We start from the raw sequence: 13,393 nt of genomic DNA, 5'->3' as shown, positions 1-13,393 counted from the left end.
ATCTGCAAATTACTGGAAAACCCTCACTAACTTCAGATGCACAGTGATTTGATTCTTAATTGTCCATCACACAGCAAAATTACAATTTGAAGTTTTAGTGAACTTGAAATGTTTAATTGTCCATCTGATTAGTAAGATTAAAATGCTCTGCAAAACTATTAAAATAATTTACAATCATTGTGACCAAATAATTAATTGTTATTTTTAAAACGCAACATATGCTTGTTATGATGCATAAAAATAAAATAAAAAGTAATATATAGAAAAATATGGATGTGCAACAATAAAACGCACAGTTTTAATCTACTGTCTTAGCATATAACTTGTATATCATAATATTGGTCTCTATTAATATTGAAGACTATATGCTTAATATGTAGCTCTGTTTGACATTTTGTATCAGGGTCCCTGCTCCATGTCTCTATTGCCAGAGGGGTTCTTGCCCTGAAAAGCATTGAAAAACCCCTGCTTCAGACCAGAGCCAATCAATACTCTGGCATGGCACATATATGGGCCGGCACATGGACAGTTCTTCCCTCCTCCCAATCAAAGGAGACTCCTTTAAAATCACGCACATTTACTGTAAGCTGTGAATCACCCCTGCCCACAGAGCTGATCGTCTGCCATCTCTCCTTTCTCCTCTCAAACTCATTCTTTCACTCCGCCACATCAGTCGAGAAGCCACAGAAACAGCTGAAGACTGCCAAGTCCACGTACAAACTACAACACTCTTGGCACACCCACACGCCTCCAAACACAGGAAGTAGCAAAAAAACAGCTCAGCATGACTGTTTCTCTCAACCTAACTTTCTTTGCCTGCAAAACAGAGACAGCGAAAAAAACAGCATCCACTACTGCCTACTGCACATGCACACACGAATGAGTTCAAACAACACTATATAACAAAAAGACCATGATTAAAATGTCAACAGGAGATTTTAACAAGACCCTGACTGTGTGATGCATAAATTAGTCCATTTTACTGCCTATTGAACCACATCTTTTGTGCCTCATTAGGGGCTGCACATAATGTACTTTTTCATTCCACTGTGCTACTTATACATTGTTTGTCTACGTAAACGTGCTAGACCATCATTTCTGACAGTTGTGCTCCACGTCTCGCTTCTCTCTTCTTGCGGTGTCTCGCACAACACGGCATTGTAAAAATGTGGCACTCAAAAAAAGTTAAACTTAAAAAAAACACATCTCATTTCTACTGCACGCGTCTTGCGTTCTTTATATCAAAAATGTGTTATGTGATGTGAATGGCCCCTTAGATTAAAAAAATAGCTTGATAGGTACGGTGTCATGGAAGAAGAGGCATTTTTTTAAACCCGTTATAACTTACAAGTTTTATTTTTAATAAAAATGTAATATTATGCCTGAATATAGTTACATATTTCCCGATTTGTTTCAGTTCCGATTCACAATTTCAATTAAATTCCAATTTGATTCTTGGGTATATTGTTGGGTACATTAAGAGTGCAATCAATCATTAAATCCTTTTTTACCCAGCCAATTACACCATAAAATTCCAAAAAAATTATTCCATAAAAAATAAGAATGGTCAATTTTATTTTCTTGATGACTTTTCTTTTCAGCTTACAGTATTTAGTGTGAAACTTGGCAGCTGCCTCTCATCGCCTAGTTTTTCTTTTCTCTGCCTATTTGTAATTTGTTTGTCTCCATTTATCACCTCGCTGGTATATCGTTTATTAATTAAGAACACAGTTTTATATTATAGTTTTACACAATGTGCTGTATGACCACCACAGCCTGTACAAACCAGCATCCAAACGACCTCCGCCACAACCAGCTCTTCCACTTTCCTCCAATATTTTATAAAACGACAACAACAAAAAAAGACCACATGGTCACCAACTTTGGTCGACACAAATGCCGTGAGATTTTTGTGGGCTGCACCCTGGTCCCTGACTCAGCATGCTGTCCCGTGTGCATCATGGAGGAGAGGCTGACCTGGGTGGGTCTGGCAGGAGAAGGGCTGAGGTGTAAGGCTGGCGGACACTGGCTGCGCAAGAGCCGTGCTCCCGGCGGGCAGAGGTTGGCCCCGCTTCAGTAGCTGCTTGTGTTCGTGTTGACGGAAACGAGGGGGCACCTCTCTGGGCGGGTAGCGAGGGGCTGCCGGCTGCTGCTGTTGTTGCTGTTGGTTGCTGGAGGGTGCGCGCTTGCCATTGCCACCAGTGCTGCTGCTGGCTGAGGGCACGGACGGGTTGATGGCGGTGCTGGGGTTGGTGGGGGGAGGAGGGGTGGGGCTGGGCTTGGCAGAGTCTGGCACTGTGGACACAGAGATGAAAGAGCGAGAGAAAGACAGACAGAGAGAGAAAGAGAGAGAGAGAAGGGGAGAGGGAAGCATAAAGTTAATTTTAGCACATGCCGTAACGAAAGCAAACAGGAAGTGTCTTTAGAGGGATGACTATGAGAGGATTCGGGAGGGATGAGCGGGTGCGAGACCATTGAGGATGTCGGTTCGCCTGTCTCTACCAATCACAGATGCAGAAGGGCGCTTGGGGAGGGAGACGAAAAGAAACGAAAGTACCGTTTATCTTAATACCTCAGTGTTGTGGAGGAGGTAGAAACAGTTACACAATTAGCCATCAGAGAGACTGATCCAGGCAGATCTCCGCCTGAGGCAGAGGCAAAGATGAAGCAGTGGGAGCACAAACATCTGTGTGAATGAGTGCCGGACTTACGTAACGCACTCCTATCTCACAGACGGGGGGAGATGCATATACTGCTCGGAGATAAACCACTGTCTGGTGGAGGAGCAGAAGCTTGGAGGAGGAAAAACACCAAAAACTATTTGATAACTCAACTTTGTGGGGTTTTTGGGCTTTTATTGATTTTAGGAGCTTCTGAATTTTGAGGCAGAGTGACAGAGGGGGAAATATCAAAATGCATTCAAAGATAGGTCTACACTGATGCACTGCAATTATTCACACAAAGACCTTGTCGAACAGGTCAAAACTTCAAAAAACAGCTCCGCAACTAAGTATTAAGTATGCATTTTAAAGTGTACGTATATAAATATCAGGAAAAAGGCAAAGGTACAAGACTGCATACTTCATGAGGGAATTAGCTAGTCATCTGATAAACAAGCACTGCAAATTACATAATTGAATGTTAAATGACTACTGAAGCTGTTTGAGAGTGTAGGGAGAATTTTCGATGACATGATTAACTAGTACAGTCTGTTCAATGGTCGATCAACACATTGAAATACACACACACACACAAAAAGGATTTTGCTGCTTGTTGAAAATCTTTTGATATGTTGTCATTTTAATTTAATCATGTTCAACCACAATCCATTAAAGTTCGGACTACATGAATGATTTTATTGTGTTAAAGTAGCATTGCATAAACTGTTAACAAGATTTCCACAATCCATCATGCTTCGCATGGGACTGGATAGGGAGAGTAAATGTTTACAAAGTGTTATTTTATGCATTTTTCACCAAGCTGAGAAAAGGGGAGGCCTCATTCATGTTCAGTGTTCGGTTATGTTGATGTTTTTGGGGTGTTACCATTGCGGTGATGTGTAGAACATGTGTTTGGGTTGAAGACCTGCTAACAACAATTCAAGGTGCTGAATAAAAAAGCAAATACTTGGACTACACTTGACTTGGGAATGCAATGGATGTAACCAGTTTCATATTTTGGCTGCCAACACCTAACATCAAATGTGTAAAGGTATATTTAGCTAATATGTGTAATTGTTAGCTAATGGTTTACTTCAAAATAACTTGATTCAATCGTTATTTTTGCACATTTAAGTTTAGTTGGGTTTACTTACTTCAGTTTCTTTAAGAATTTGATAAGAGATAACAAAAAGAGTAAAAAAAAAAAAAAAAAGAGGTATGCAATGAAGAGTGAAACTGGACTTGACATAAGAACTCATCTCTCCCTCACAGCCTCTTTCACATTTGTGTAAGTATAAATACAGCGTTTTCTGTCAGGTCTTTAAAGCACTCATTAAAGAAGGTTTGTGGTAATCAGGTGAACTACATTCTCCAGCATCCACTGCTTCTATCCAATCGGCTGGAAAGAGGCTCACAATCACATTCTATAGATTATGCACTGGAGAGGCCCATTGTGACACAGCCTGAATGCTACATGAAAACATGAATCCTGAGCTAGTGTGAACATGTCCTTTCAATTTCTCCCTTTCTCTCTCCCTCACATGCAAGTCCCTCCCCCAGTCATGGCCCCTTGCTCTCTTTCATGGCATGTTTGCAGCACAGACGCTCTCCAGTGGCGCAGTCGCAGTGCTAAGATGGAATCGGTGACGCCAATCCCCGATTAAGTCCAGCTCAGCCTGCCTGCCAAGAGCTGGCCGACCAATCGCTACGGATTCCTCCACTCCTCTCACATACGTGTCTGAGTCAGCCCATTGTTACAGCCGATTATGAACGTGTTATGGGAAGCATACGGACTGCCAAACGCATGGCTAATTTTTCTTGATTATTCTGGGAGTACCTGCACATTCACACTTTTAAAAAAATTGGCCGTGAAAAATTGCTGCAGTCAGGGCCCTTTGATGAAGGGTATTCTAGAAGCTTCTGTGGAAACTGTCAGCACTCGTCCAATCACAACGCAGCACTGGCGAGGGGTGGTTTGAGAGTGGAAGGGGGAGGGAGATGCAATGAGTCCTCGAATGGGAGATGAGGGGGGAAAAAAGGAGTCTCTGTGTGTATGCATCTAAATCCAGCTCTCTGAACACTGGACACATGGCCACACAACACAAATCCTCAAACAATTACACCGTTGGGAGATTCATGTGAACTGAAATGCTTTAACTGCTAACCAGTTTACTGAGACTTATTTTAAAGCTTTGTCGCTCTGATACACACTCTCACGTGTAAAAGTGAGACCATTGACACAGAGATCTGGCAAGGATCTGTTTTATCTTATATTATGGGTTAATAATAACAACAACAACAATAATAATAATAATAATAATATACTAATAAAATAAATAATATAATAATAATGACAATAATCAAATAAAATGATAATATAATAATATACCATTTATATTGCTAAAAAAATTATTAAAGTTTTTTGTTGTTTTGAAGTAAACATGTACACAAACAAAAAACAACTCTCACATGATATTCCAGTGGATACAAGACAACATTTTATATGGATTACAGTGATGAATAACTAGTTAATCGGCCCTGAATAGTAGTCCCACTACAAGAATGACGATTTAGACAAATTTTAACTATATAAAAAAATATTTGTATGATTGAATAATTCATGCAAGTGCTTTAACAAATATAAGCTTCACATTTCTGCTTTGAAACCCACATTTTGCAAGTGCATGACCCCGTGTATTTCCATTGTAAGTGCCATACTGTTACTTAAAAAAAGAAAGAAAAAGAAATGATTGTCTGTGGTAATGGACATTATGCCATTAATGCTGTCGATATACATTGACTTGCTGATCCAAGAAAATTATTTTAATTACCATTGTTCCATCTACTGTATGGAGCAGAAACACTGAACAAACACTGCATGTGCAGAAATGCAAAAGCTTTTTCAGATATTATTTTTATCAAACAAACAAAAAACACAAAAGGCGCTCAGATAAATAAATAAAAATTGCTCTAAGGAGAAAAGAAAAGACTGACACAGGAAAAAGCAGACATCAGCTTTTGGGGAGGCCGCTAAGATATTAAAGATGTCTGTTTGCAAAACATGCACTCTGAATTCTCAGAGAATTAAGCAGCATTTCATTTCAAAAAAAAAAAAAAAAAAGAAGCATAATATATTGGCCCGAGGGAGTATTTTCCATCTTACGGCGTGCTACAGATCTCTCTCTCTTTCACATAGACAGCTTCATTTACTGTCTGAAGAGAAATTAAATCCTGCATTAAACGTTCAATTCTTCGACTTCACAGGACAGATGAAAGCACTAAAGGTACGAGAATGGTGTAACATGTCTTAGTAGGATGAAATTACAGGACCTGAGCCCAGTCTAAATACAGAGGAGACAACTTAAATGTAAATACAGCACACTGACTGCACCTCCTACTACAGACACACACTCCGCACATGCTGCTAACGCGTAATGACAGGCTTTCCAATATGAGCAGTGACTTCAAACGGAGGCCAAAAAGCGCTGAGTGGGTTTATTTTGATCAAAAGCGCTTTCCAGCACCGATTTCAGCCTGTAAGTGAGTTATGAGATGTGGAGATGTGAATTAGACCTCACAGAGTGAACAGGTTTTTGAGGTCAATATAATTGAACGTCACTCTCTCTCAATGGCACGTTAGTGGCCGTCTGTGGAGGAGAGAACAGACAGATATTGTGCTACCAAATCATAATCTGTCACTTTGACAGACTCTGTTGTAAATGCTCTATTTTAAACCGTCCTTGTTTTCCCAAACATTATATAGTTATATAGAGTTTGTAAATCATAGGCTACAAAAATAGTTAAGGAACTAAAATCATGTACAAATGACAAGAAAGTCTGGAGAAAACAATAATAAAAAAAAAAAAATGTAAACTTGATTTTATTTTTTGGAAACATTTAAGTGATTTGCATCCATACAAAAACTCAAGTTTCTGTGAAATTGTTTGAGAAAATGCTTGGTACTGTTAATGTGATATTAATATCACAAGCCAGTCATAGTTTCTGACCAGTGAATTTCCATGGTTTTTTCATGACTTTCGGTCAATTGTGAGCAGACAGGGTTAAAAAAAAAAACATTTAAGAGAGATAGCACTTCACAAATAGACATTTCTTCACAAACGTTTTGCCTCAAAGGACCTGCATTGCAATCAAGATTAGGAACTTTAAAAATAGTTTTCACTCAATTTCTACCTGATAAAATATTTTAGAGCTTGGGCATTACTGGAAAAATGTATATTCATAAAATGTATTAAAAGATTGTATTAATTTACATTATTTTTTTCAGGTCTACTGTTAGGCTTCCTTATATATCCAGGTTTTCCTGTTCTTAAAAGAACAACAACAAAAACAAATACTGAGAGAGAGAGAGAGAGAGAGAGAGAGAGAGAGAGAGAGAGAGGAGAGAAGAGAGAGAGAGATAGAGAGAGAGAGAGAGAGAGAGAGAGAGAGAGAGAGAGAGAGAGAGAGAGAGAGAGAGAGAGAGAGAGAGAGAGAGAGAGAGAGAGAGAGAGAGAGAGAGATTCTCAGTTTCTCTCACCAAATTCTTACTCATCACATCCTTTCAAGTTAACTTTCATTAAAAAAATTTTTTTTTCATAATTTCTAACCCCTATTTACATTCCTTACTGAGAGAATATTTCTGAAGCATTGAAATATTCTTAGTATTCTTCTATTCTTCTGATATCTTAGTGCAGAGGGTATCCTCTGTTTGTGCATGTCCTCAGGAGCCAGACACATGGAGTATTTTCTCCTTAGGGTGGCACTTACACAGACACCTTGTGATGCCTTGTGCATCCCCGGGTCCCAGACTAAGCTTGTTGCTATGGAGATACACACCTTGCAGTTGTTTTTTTCTCTCCGCCTCTCCCAGATCTCATCACAGCAGAGCATCTGTCACTTCCTCCCAACACAAACAAACCTCACACAGGCTGCTACAGGATGCACAAAATGTAATAAACTGACAGGTCAAAATGAGTGAGCAGATGTTAACAGATAATATAGTTTTAAGCAAGGCATCTTTATGTACTGTTAACCAAGCAGCTGGCTCAGGAAATGATGGGTAATACTTTTCATTATAACTGCAAGGAACCGTGCAATTTGAATGGCTATGGGGAGGACACAACAGGAGTTTGTGTGCTTTGTCAGCAAGAACAGATGCAATAACCAAAAGCATCCTTCACGTTTATATAGAGCAACAACAAAAAAATACAAAAAATACAATAAAAACCTGGATTCAATAACTGTAAATTCAGTTGAATTCTTTTCATAATTCAGCCAATTAAATACTTTACACAAATACCATACAAAAGTATGGGGTCGGTATGACTTAAAAAAAGAAAAATTATACTTTTATTATTTATTTTGAAGACATTTTTATGTCTAAAGACGTACTACGCCTTATATTTCTTAAGCATCAAATCATATTTGAAGGATTTCTGAAGGATTATGTGATTGCAGTACTGCATATCACAGGAATAAATAAAATGTTACAATTTATTAACATATTTATTTTTTATTTTTGATCAAATAAATGCAGCATTGGTGAGTAGTATACTTTATATCTGTTGATTATTTTCCTTTTTTAATTGGAAATTGACTGAAACAAATGAACAAAATGTTATTTATAACAAATTAAAGATAAGTGTACTATTAATGTGTGGCACGGTGGCTCAGTGGGTAGCACTGTCGCCTCACAGCAAGAAAGTTTGCATGTTCTCCCCCTGCCACAGTCCAAAGACATGCAGGTTTGTTTGTTTGTGTGTGTGTGTGTGTGTCTGTGTCCTCCCAAGCTATGTAATAGGGAGGGTTGGAGAAAGACCTGCCAACCTACCCTGGAAAAAAAACATTGCCATGAAAATTCATGGACGGTTTCTTGCCCATAGAATCACCAAGAGCCGGATACGACTGAAATGGTAATATAGAAAGATAATATTCATGCAAATTCACATTATATTCAAATCAAAAGACTCGAAACGATAAGAAACTACAAGTATGACTAGCCATGGTAAAATAGCCTATAAGACCAAACCGATTTTTCTGTTTGGGTGTCAGATATACCAGTATAAATGTAACAGAATCTCAGCATCAAGCATCATAAAAAATGGCTTGAGATCTGTATGTGTGCTTTGCCAACGTTGACTAGCGCTGCATTAGCTCAAGCAAATAATCTTTTGTTTTTACAGTATAGATGTCAAACAAAATAGCCAGCTCGTGGTCACAGAGTTCAATACCCTGCAGCAATAAGATTAGCTCTAATACGATCTACACAACCGAGAGTGACGCATGACTTGACCCTGCCAATGGACACGTTTCAAAGGCTTCAAACATAAGATCATTAATCAGTGGAAGACATTGCAGGGAAATAATCGCAACGCTCGCCTATCATGCTAACCTCATCGCTTTCCATGTTTAACCTTGCACGAATGAGTCCGGAGATCTTAATTAGCAGCGTTTAAATATGTAGCTGTATTTAAGGCCTGCGGTTTCTCGCAGAGAGATGAAAAGACCCACGCGAGGAGGAGACTGGGAGCTGCTCTACATGAAAACTGGAGTGACTGGGGACGTGTCTCATGGGACGAGCACGGAGCAGAGAGGAATCCTTACCGTATTCACCCTCAATTAACTGTACTTCAAATGAACACCCTCCCCTCCTCTCTGGCACATGCTTTTACTCTTTAAAGAGTAATAAAATGATCGGATCGTCATAACACTGACACTGTACAAATGCATTAATATTGTCTGTTTAATTAATTGTACAATTAAACTATTCACTTCAAAAATGAGTTTCAATAACAATAAGCTTCAATTCCTTATGTTATGCAACTTTATTTTACTAGTGTGATCAGCTGATCAGCTGATTTCAAAATGTTGTAATTGTTCCAGTAAAAAGTAGCAGTATAACGTAACAATGTAAAATATCACTTTGTATTACACACCAGCAAACTGAATCAATACTCAAAGGGACTTTCCTACAGTGGCCTTCATCATCTCTCTAAAGTAATGTTGGGAAGTCCAAATCATTTTAGTGCAACGATTAATCCAGACGGCTATTTTTAATGAACTGATTCATAAAAAGATTGACTCATTTAAATCAGGAACTTCTGAAAGGAGAATATTAATATTTAGTTAAATACTGCTGTTTATCAATATACACTACCGCTCAAAGGTTTGGGAAATAAAATAAATAAATACTTTTATTCAGCAAGCAAGCATGCATTAAACTGATCAAAAGTGACAGTTAACATTTATAATATTACATACAATTTCTATTTCAAATAAATGCCATTCGTTTAAAATTTCTATTCATCAAATCAGCATATTAGGATGATTTTTTAAGGATCGTGTGACTGGAATAATGGCTGCTCAGTTTTGCATCACAGGAATTAATTACATTTTTTATATTTATTAAAATAGAAAACATTAATTTCTTAATTTCTTTCATTTTACTAGCTGTATTTAAAAGGTGACATTATGCCCCTTTTCACAAGAAATCTATGGTGTCCCCAGAATGTGTCTGTGAAATTTCAGCTCAAAATACCCCCCAGATCATTTATTACAGCTTGTCAAATTTGCCCCTTTTTGGGTGTTAACCAAAATATCCTTTACACGAGCTTCGGATACTCCGGCAATAACAAAAAAACGCGCTCTCACACTCAGCCTTACGGAGAACTCAGGAAGAGGTTGCAACTTTTAGATGCACCTCGTGACCTGAACAGGTTGACACAGTTCCCTTAAGTCTTTATAAGACAGCTGTGGCATTTTTGGGTCAAAACACCACAAGGATGTAGCCCGAGCGAGAGATTGTATGCTTTTCTCAAACTTTTGCCATTGCGTTAGAACTGGTTACACTGTTGTCGCTTGCGAAAACCAAATGGCGGCGCTGTCGTGGGTGGAAACGTGCAGATGAAGGGGCGGTAACATTATAATAAGTTCCCCTTCCTACATCAGAAGGGGAGCGAAATCTGATCAGCTTATTTTTTTTACATGCTTGCAGAGAAAGGCTTACCAAAACAAAGTTACTGGGTTGTCACTTTTCACGTTTTCTGGGTTGCTAGATGCACCGGGGACCCGATTATAGCAGTTAAACACGGAAAAAGTCAGATTTTCATGATATGTCCCCTAAGTTGCTCATTGCTTTCGTGCCAGATAAATTGATTGCTCTCTTAAATAGCTTAAAAGTGGTTAGCAAAAAGCAGTTAGAAGATTGAAGTTTAGCTAGCTACTTCATAAAGTTTATTACTTCATAAACTATAGTTTAAATACTTTCAATTATGATTAATTAGCCTCAAAGTAACTTTCCCAACATTGTGTCATAACAATGAAGCCACAAATTTCACTGGGGAATCTGCTATCTTTGGACTCAGGCCACTTCTTAAACCAAAGCAATTTGCACAAGCCTCTAATCTGGGATTGAGCACCGCTAACTGCTAAACACTGAGGAACCACACAGTAACCTGCCGTGTCGGTGTCTGACACCCTCGGCTGGAATTAGTCCAGGCCGGGTCTTATGAGCGAGAGCTTTTTGATCAAAGGAACGTGCGTGAAGACGAGCAGATTCCAGAGCTTGGCTCACCTGACCTGTGCTACCGGTACGCATCTGCCTACGTTCTTTCGCTCCTAATTCTACCAAATTGTTTGACATTCAGACAAAAATGGTAAGAAGACCGACAGCTCTATTATAAGCCATTATGTGTGTCTCCTACCATCCCTTTATTCTATTATTACCACTATGGTGGGCCTTTTATGCAGAAAGTGATGTACCACAAATCAAAACACACACTCAAGCACAGCACTTTTATAAATCAGAGTCATTTTTAAAGGGAGATGGAGCTAGTGTGAATACACGGCAGGCAAAAAGACAAGATGGCGGTAGGCTACACTGCCTAAGGGAGGCTATAAATACTGACCCAGTCAGAGAATGTTTCTGTCTCCCCACATACACGCACACCACCATCTTCAGCGGTTCAAACACACACTCGCTCTAAATCAGCAAAACCACCAGAGCCTTTTTCGACCATTCGAGAAATTCAACAGCAGCAGCATGTCTCACACAGTGTCCTCACCAGGCACAACACGATAAAACAACAGCAACATGTGATCAAATGTTCTTCTTCTGTGTTGACCTGTGTGCGACAAGCCACACAGCATTGTGTCGAACGCTTGCTTTCCATTTCTGTGTTGTTGCACTGCCCCTCACCCATAGTGAAATCTCATTGGTCCAAAATCCAGCTCTACACAGCTGTTTATTAAACAACAAACATTCAGTACTTTTTGCAGTGCTGGATTAATTTACTCATCAGCCAGGCATCCTGACATTTGACAAGAAAAGAAATGCACCTAAAGAAATATATATAAAAAAAAAAAACTAAATTTGTCAGATTGGTTATTTGTTTAGTGGCTCTCTGGTAGTAAGTGTAAGTCACTTTTGTTACAAAAAAGCATCTTAAAAAATAAAGTCAAGTACTGATACAGTATACAATCAGTAAATTGTTTCCATTCTCACACAACACATGTAACACTGAATACAAGAAAGATAAAAAAAAAGAAAGCAGGCCAGCAACAGCATATCGACATGAATTTGCATCACCATTTGTGGGATGTTGTAAAAATAGTTACCCATGTAAAAGTGCAACAATTGAACCACAGTGTGTTTGGTTCTCAATGCAAATCAACAGGGCTTCTTTTGAGAGCCTGCTGCTCCTCAGAGAAATACTGACAGCTGACTAACATGCACGTGAATGTGGAGAGTTGGCAGAGTTTCTTTATGAAATTCAAACTGTGCCAGCCATTACAAAGAAGAGACTTTGACGGTGACAAAAGTTGGCACAGCACACATTTTACAGGACTTCAACATACTCAGCACATTTTTTCATGATCTGAAAAAAGCAAACATCTCCACAATCTCACCATAGGAGTCAAAGCAACCCACAGAAAACTACATGTCATGAAGGTGAAGTTCAAATATACACTCAAATTGGACAGAATTTAAAAGGAGAATATTAGATAATATTTTCATTTATATATACAGGATTCCTACACGCTTCAAAATTCCATACTTTTCCAGACTCAAGTTTGGTGTCTGTGTTACTGCCACGAGATGTTTTAGTTACAACAAAAGTGAATTTCTAAAAAGCAAGTTCAGAGCTTAAAACAATGAAACATCCAAAAAAGCATGCTCCACTAAGCCATGAGTCATCCTTCTGCTCGCTGCCCTGCATGCTCACAGTGGGTAGCGGCTGCCCTCTCAGATAGGATGTCTGGGTAAGAACTCATGGAGAGGCAGCCTGTACTGTGCTCATACAGTGAATGCCAAGGTCTCAGGGGATCAAACTCCTTACGAACTGAGGAACTCAAGGACGAACAGCCAGACTGAGTCATTAGCAGTAATTAACGATGTCCTAACTCTGCAAATATGGCATAGGAAGGAGCTGTAATGAGCAGGTTCTTAAAGTAGAGCAGGTGTTAACCGAAAACCTGTGTGAGCCATTCAGCCTGACATAGACCCCTATACAACTGCCCCTGACCACCATATCAAACAGACTTAAGGATTGTTTACACCAAGAATGATAACAATAACAATAAATATCGTACGATAACGTTCTGTTCATTATAAGTGTGTGCTGCGGTTACATCATCTGCCGCTTTAAATGCCCTCGCTCTTTAAAGTCAGGTGGATTCTGATTGACTGTTAATGTTTTTATCGTTCATAAGCTGAAAAATAAATAATTCTGAAA

General features: G+C 38.9%; 1 protein-coding gene across 3 annotated transcripts in view; it reads right to left on the bottom strand.

Annotated features, from left to right (window-relative positions):
- The window catches only part of tnrc6c1 (trinucleotide repeat containing adaptor 6C1), a 63,087-nt gene that overhangs the window by 23,630 nt on the left and 26,064 nt on the right, over window positions 1-13,393 (bottom strand). For 2 of the 3 annotated variants that reach the window (XM_082180073.1, XM_082180072.1), the window contains exon 4: window positions 1,978-2,295. The exons of the other annotated variant lie outside the window; for it this stretch is intronic. In XM_082180073.1, coding sequence (XP_082036199.1) covers window positions 1,978-2,295 — 318 coding nt within the window. The remainder of the gene's footprint in view (window positions 1-1,977; window positions 2,296-13,393) is intronic. 3 annotated transcript variants of the gene reach the window in all.

Source organism: Leuciscus leuciscus (assembly GCF_965113295.1).
Source record: "Leuciscus leuciscus genome assembly, chromosome: 1".
Lineage (NCBI taxonomy): Eukaryota > Metazoa > Chordata > Actinopteri > Cypriniformes > Leuciscidae > Leuciscus > Leuciscus leuciscus.
The sequence above is the reverse complement of the archived record's forward strand: the minus strand, read 5'-3'. Positions and strand labels throughout refer to the sequence as shown.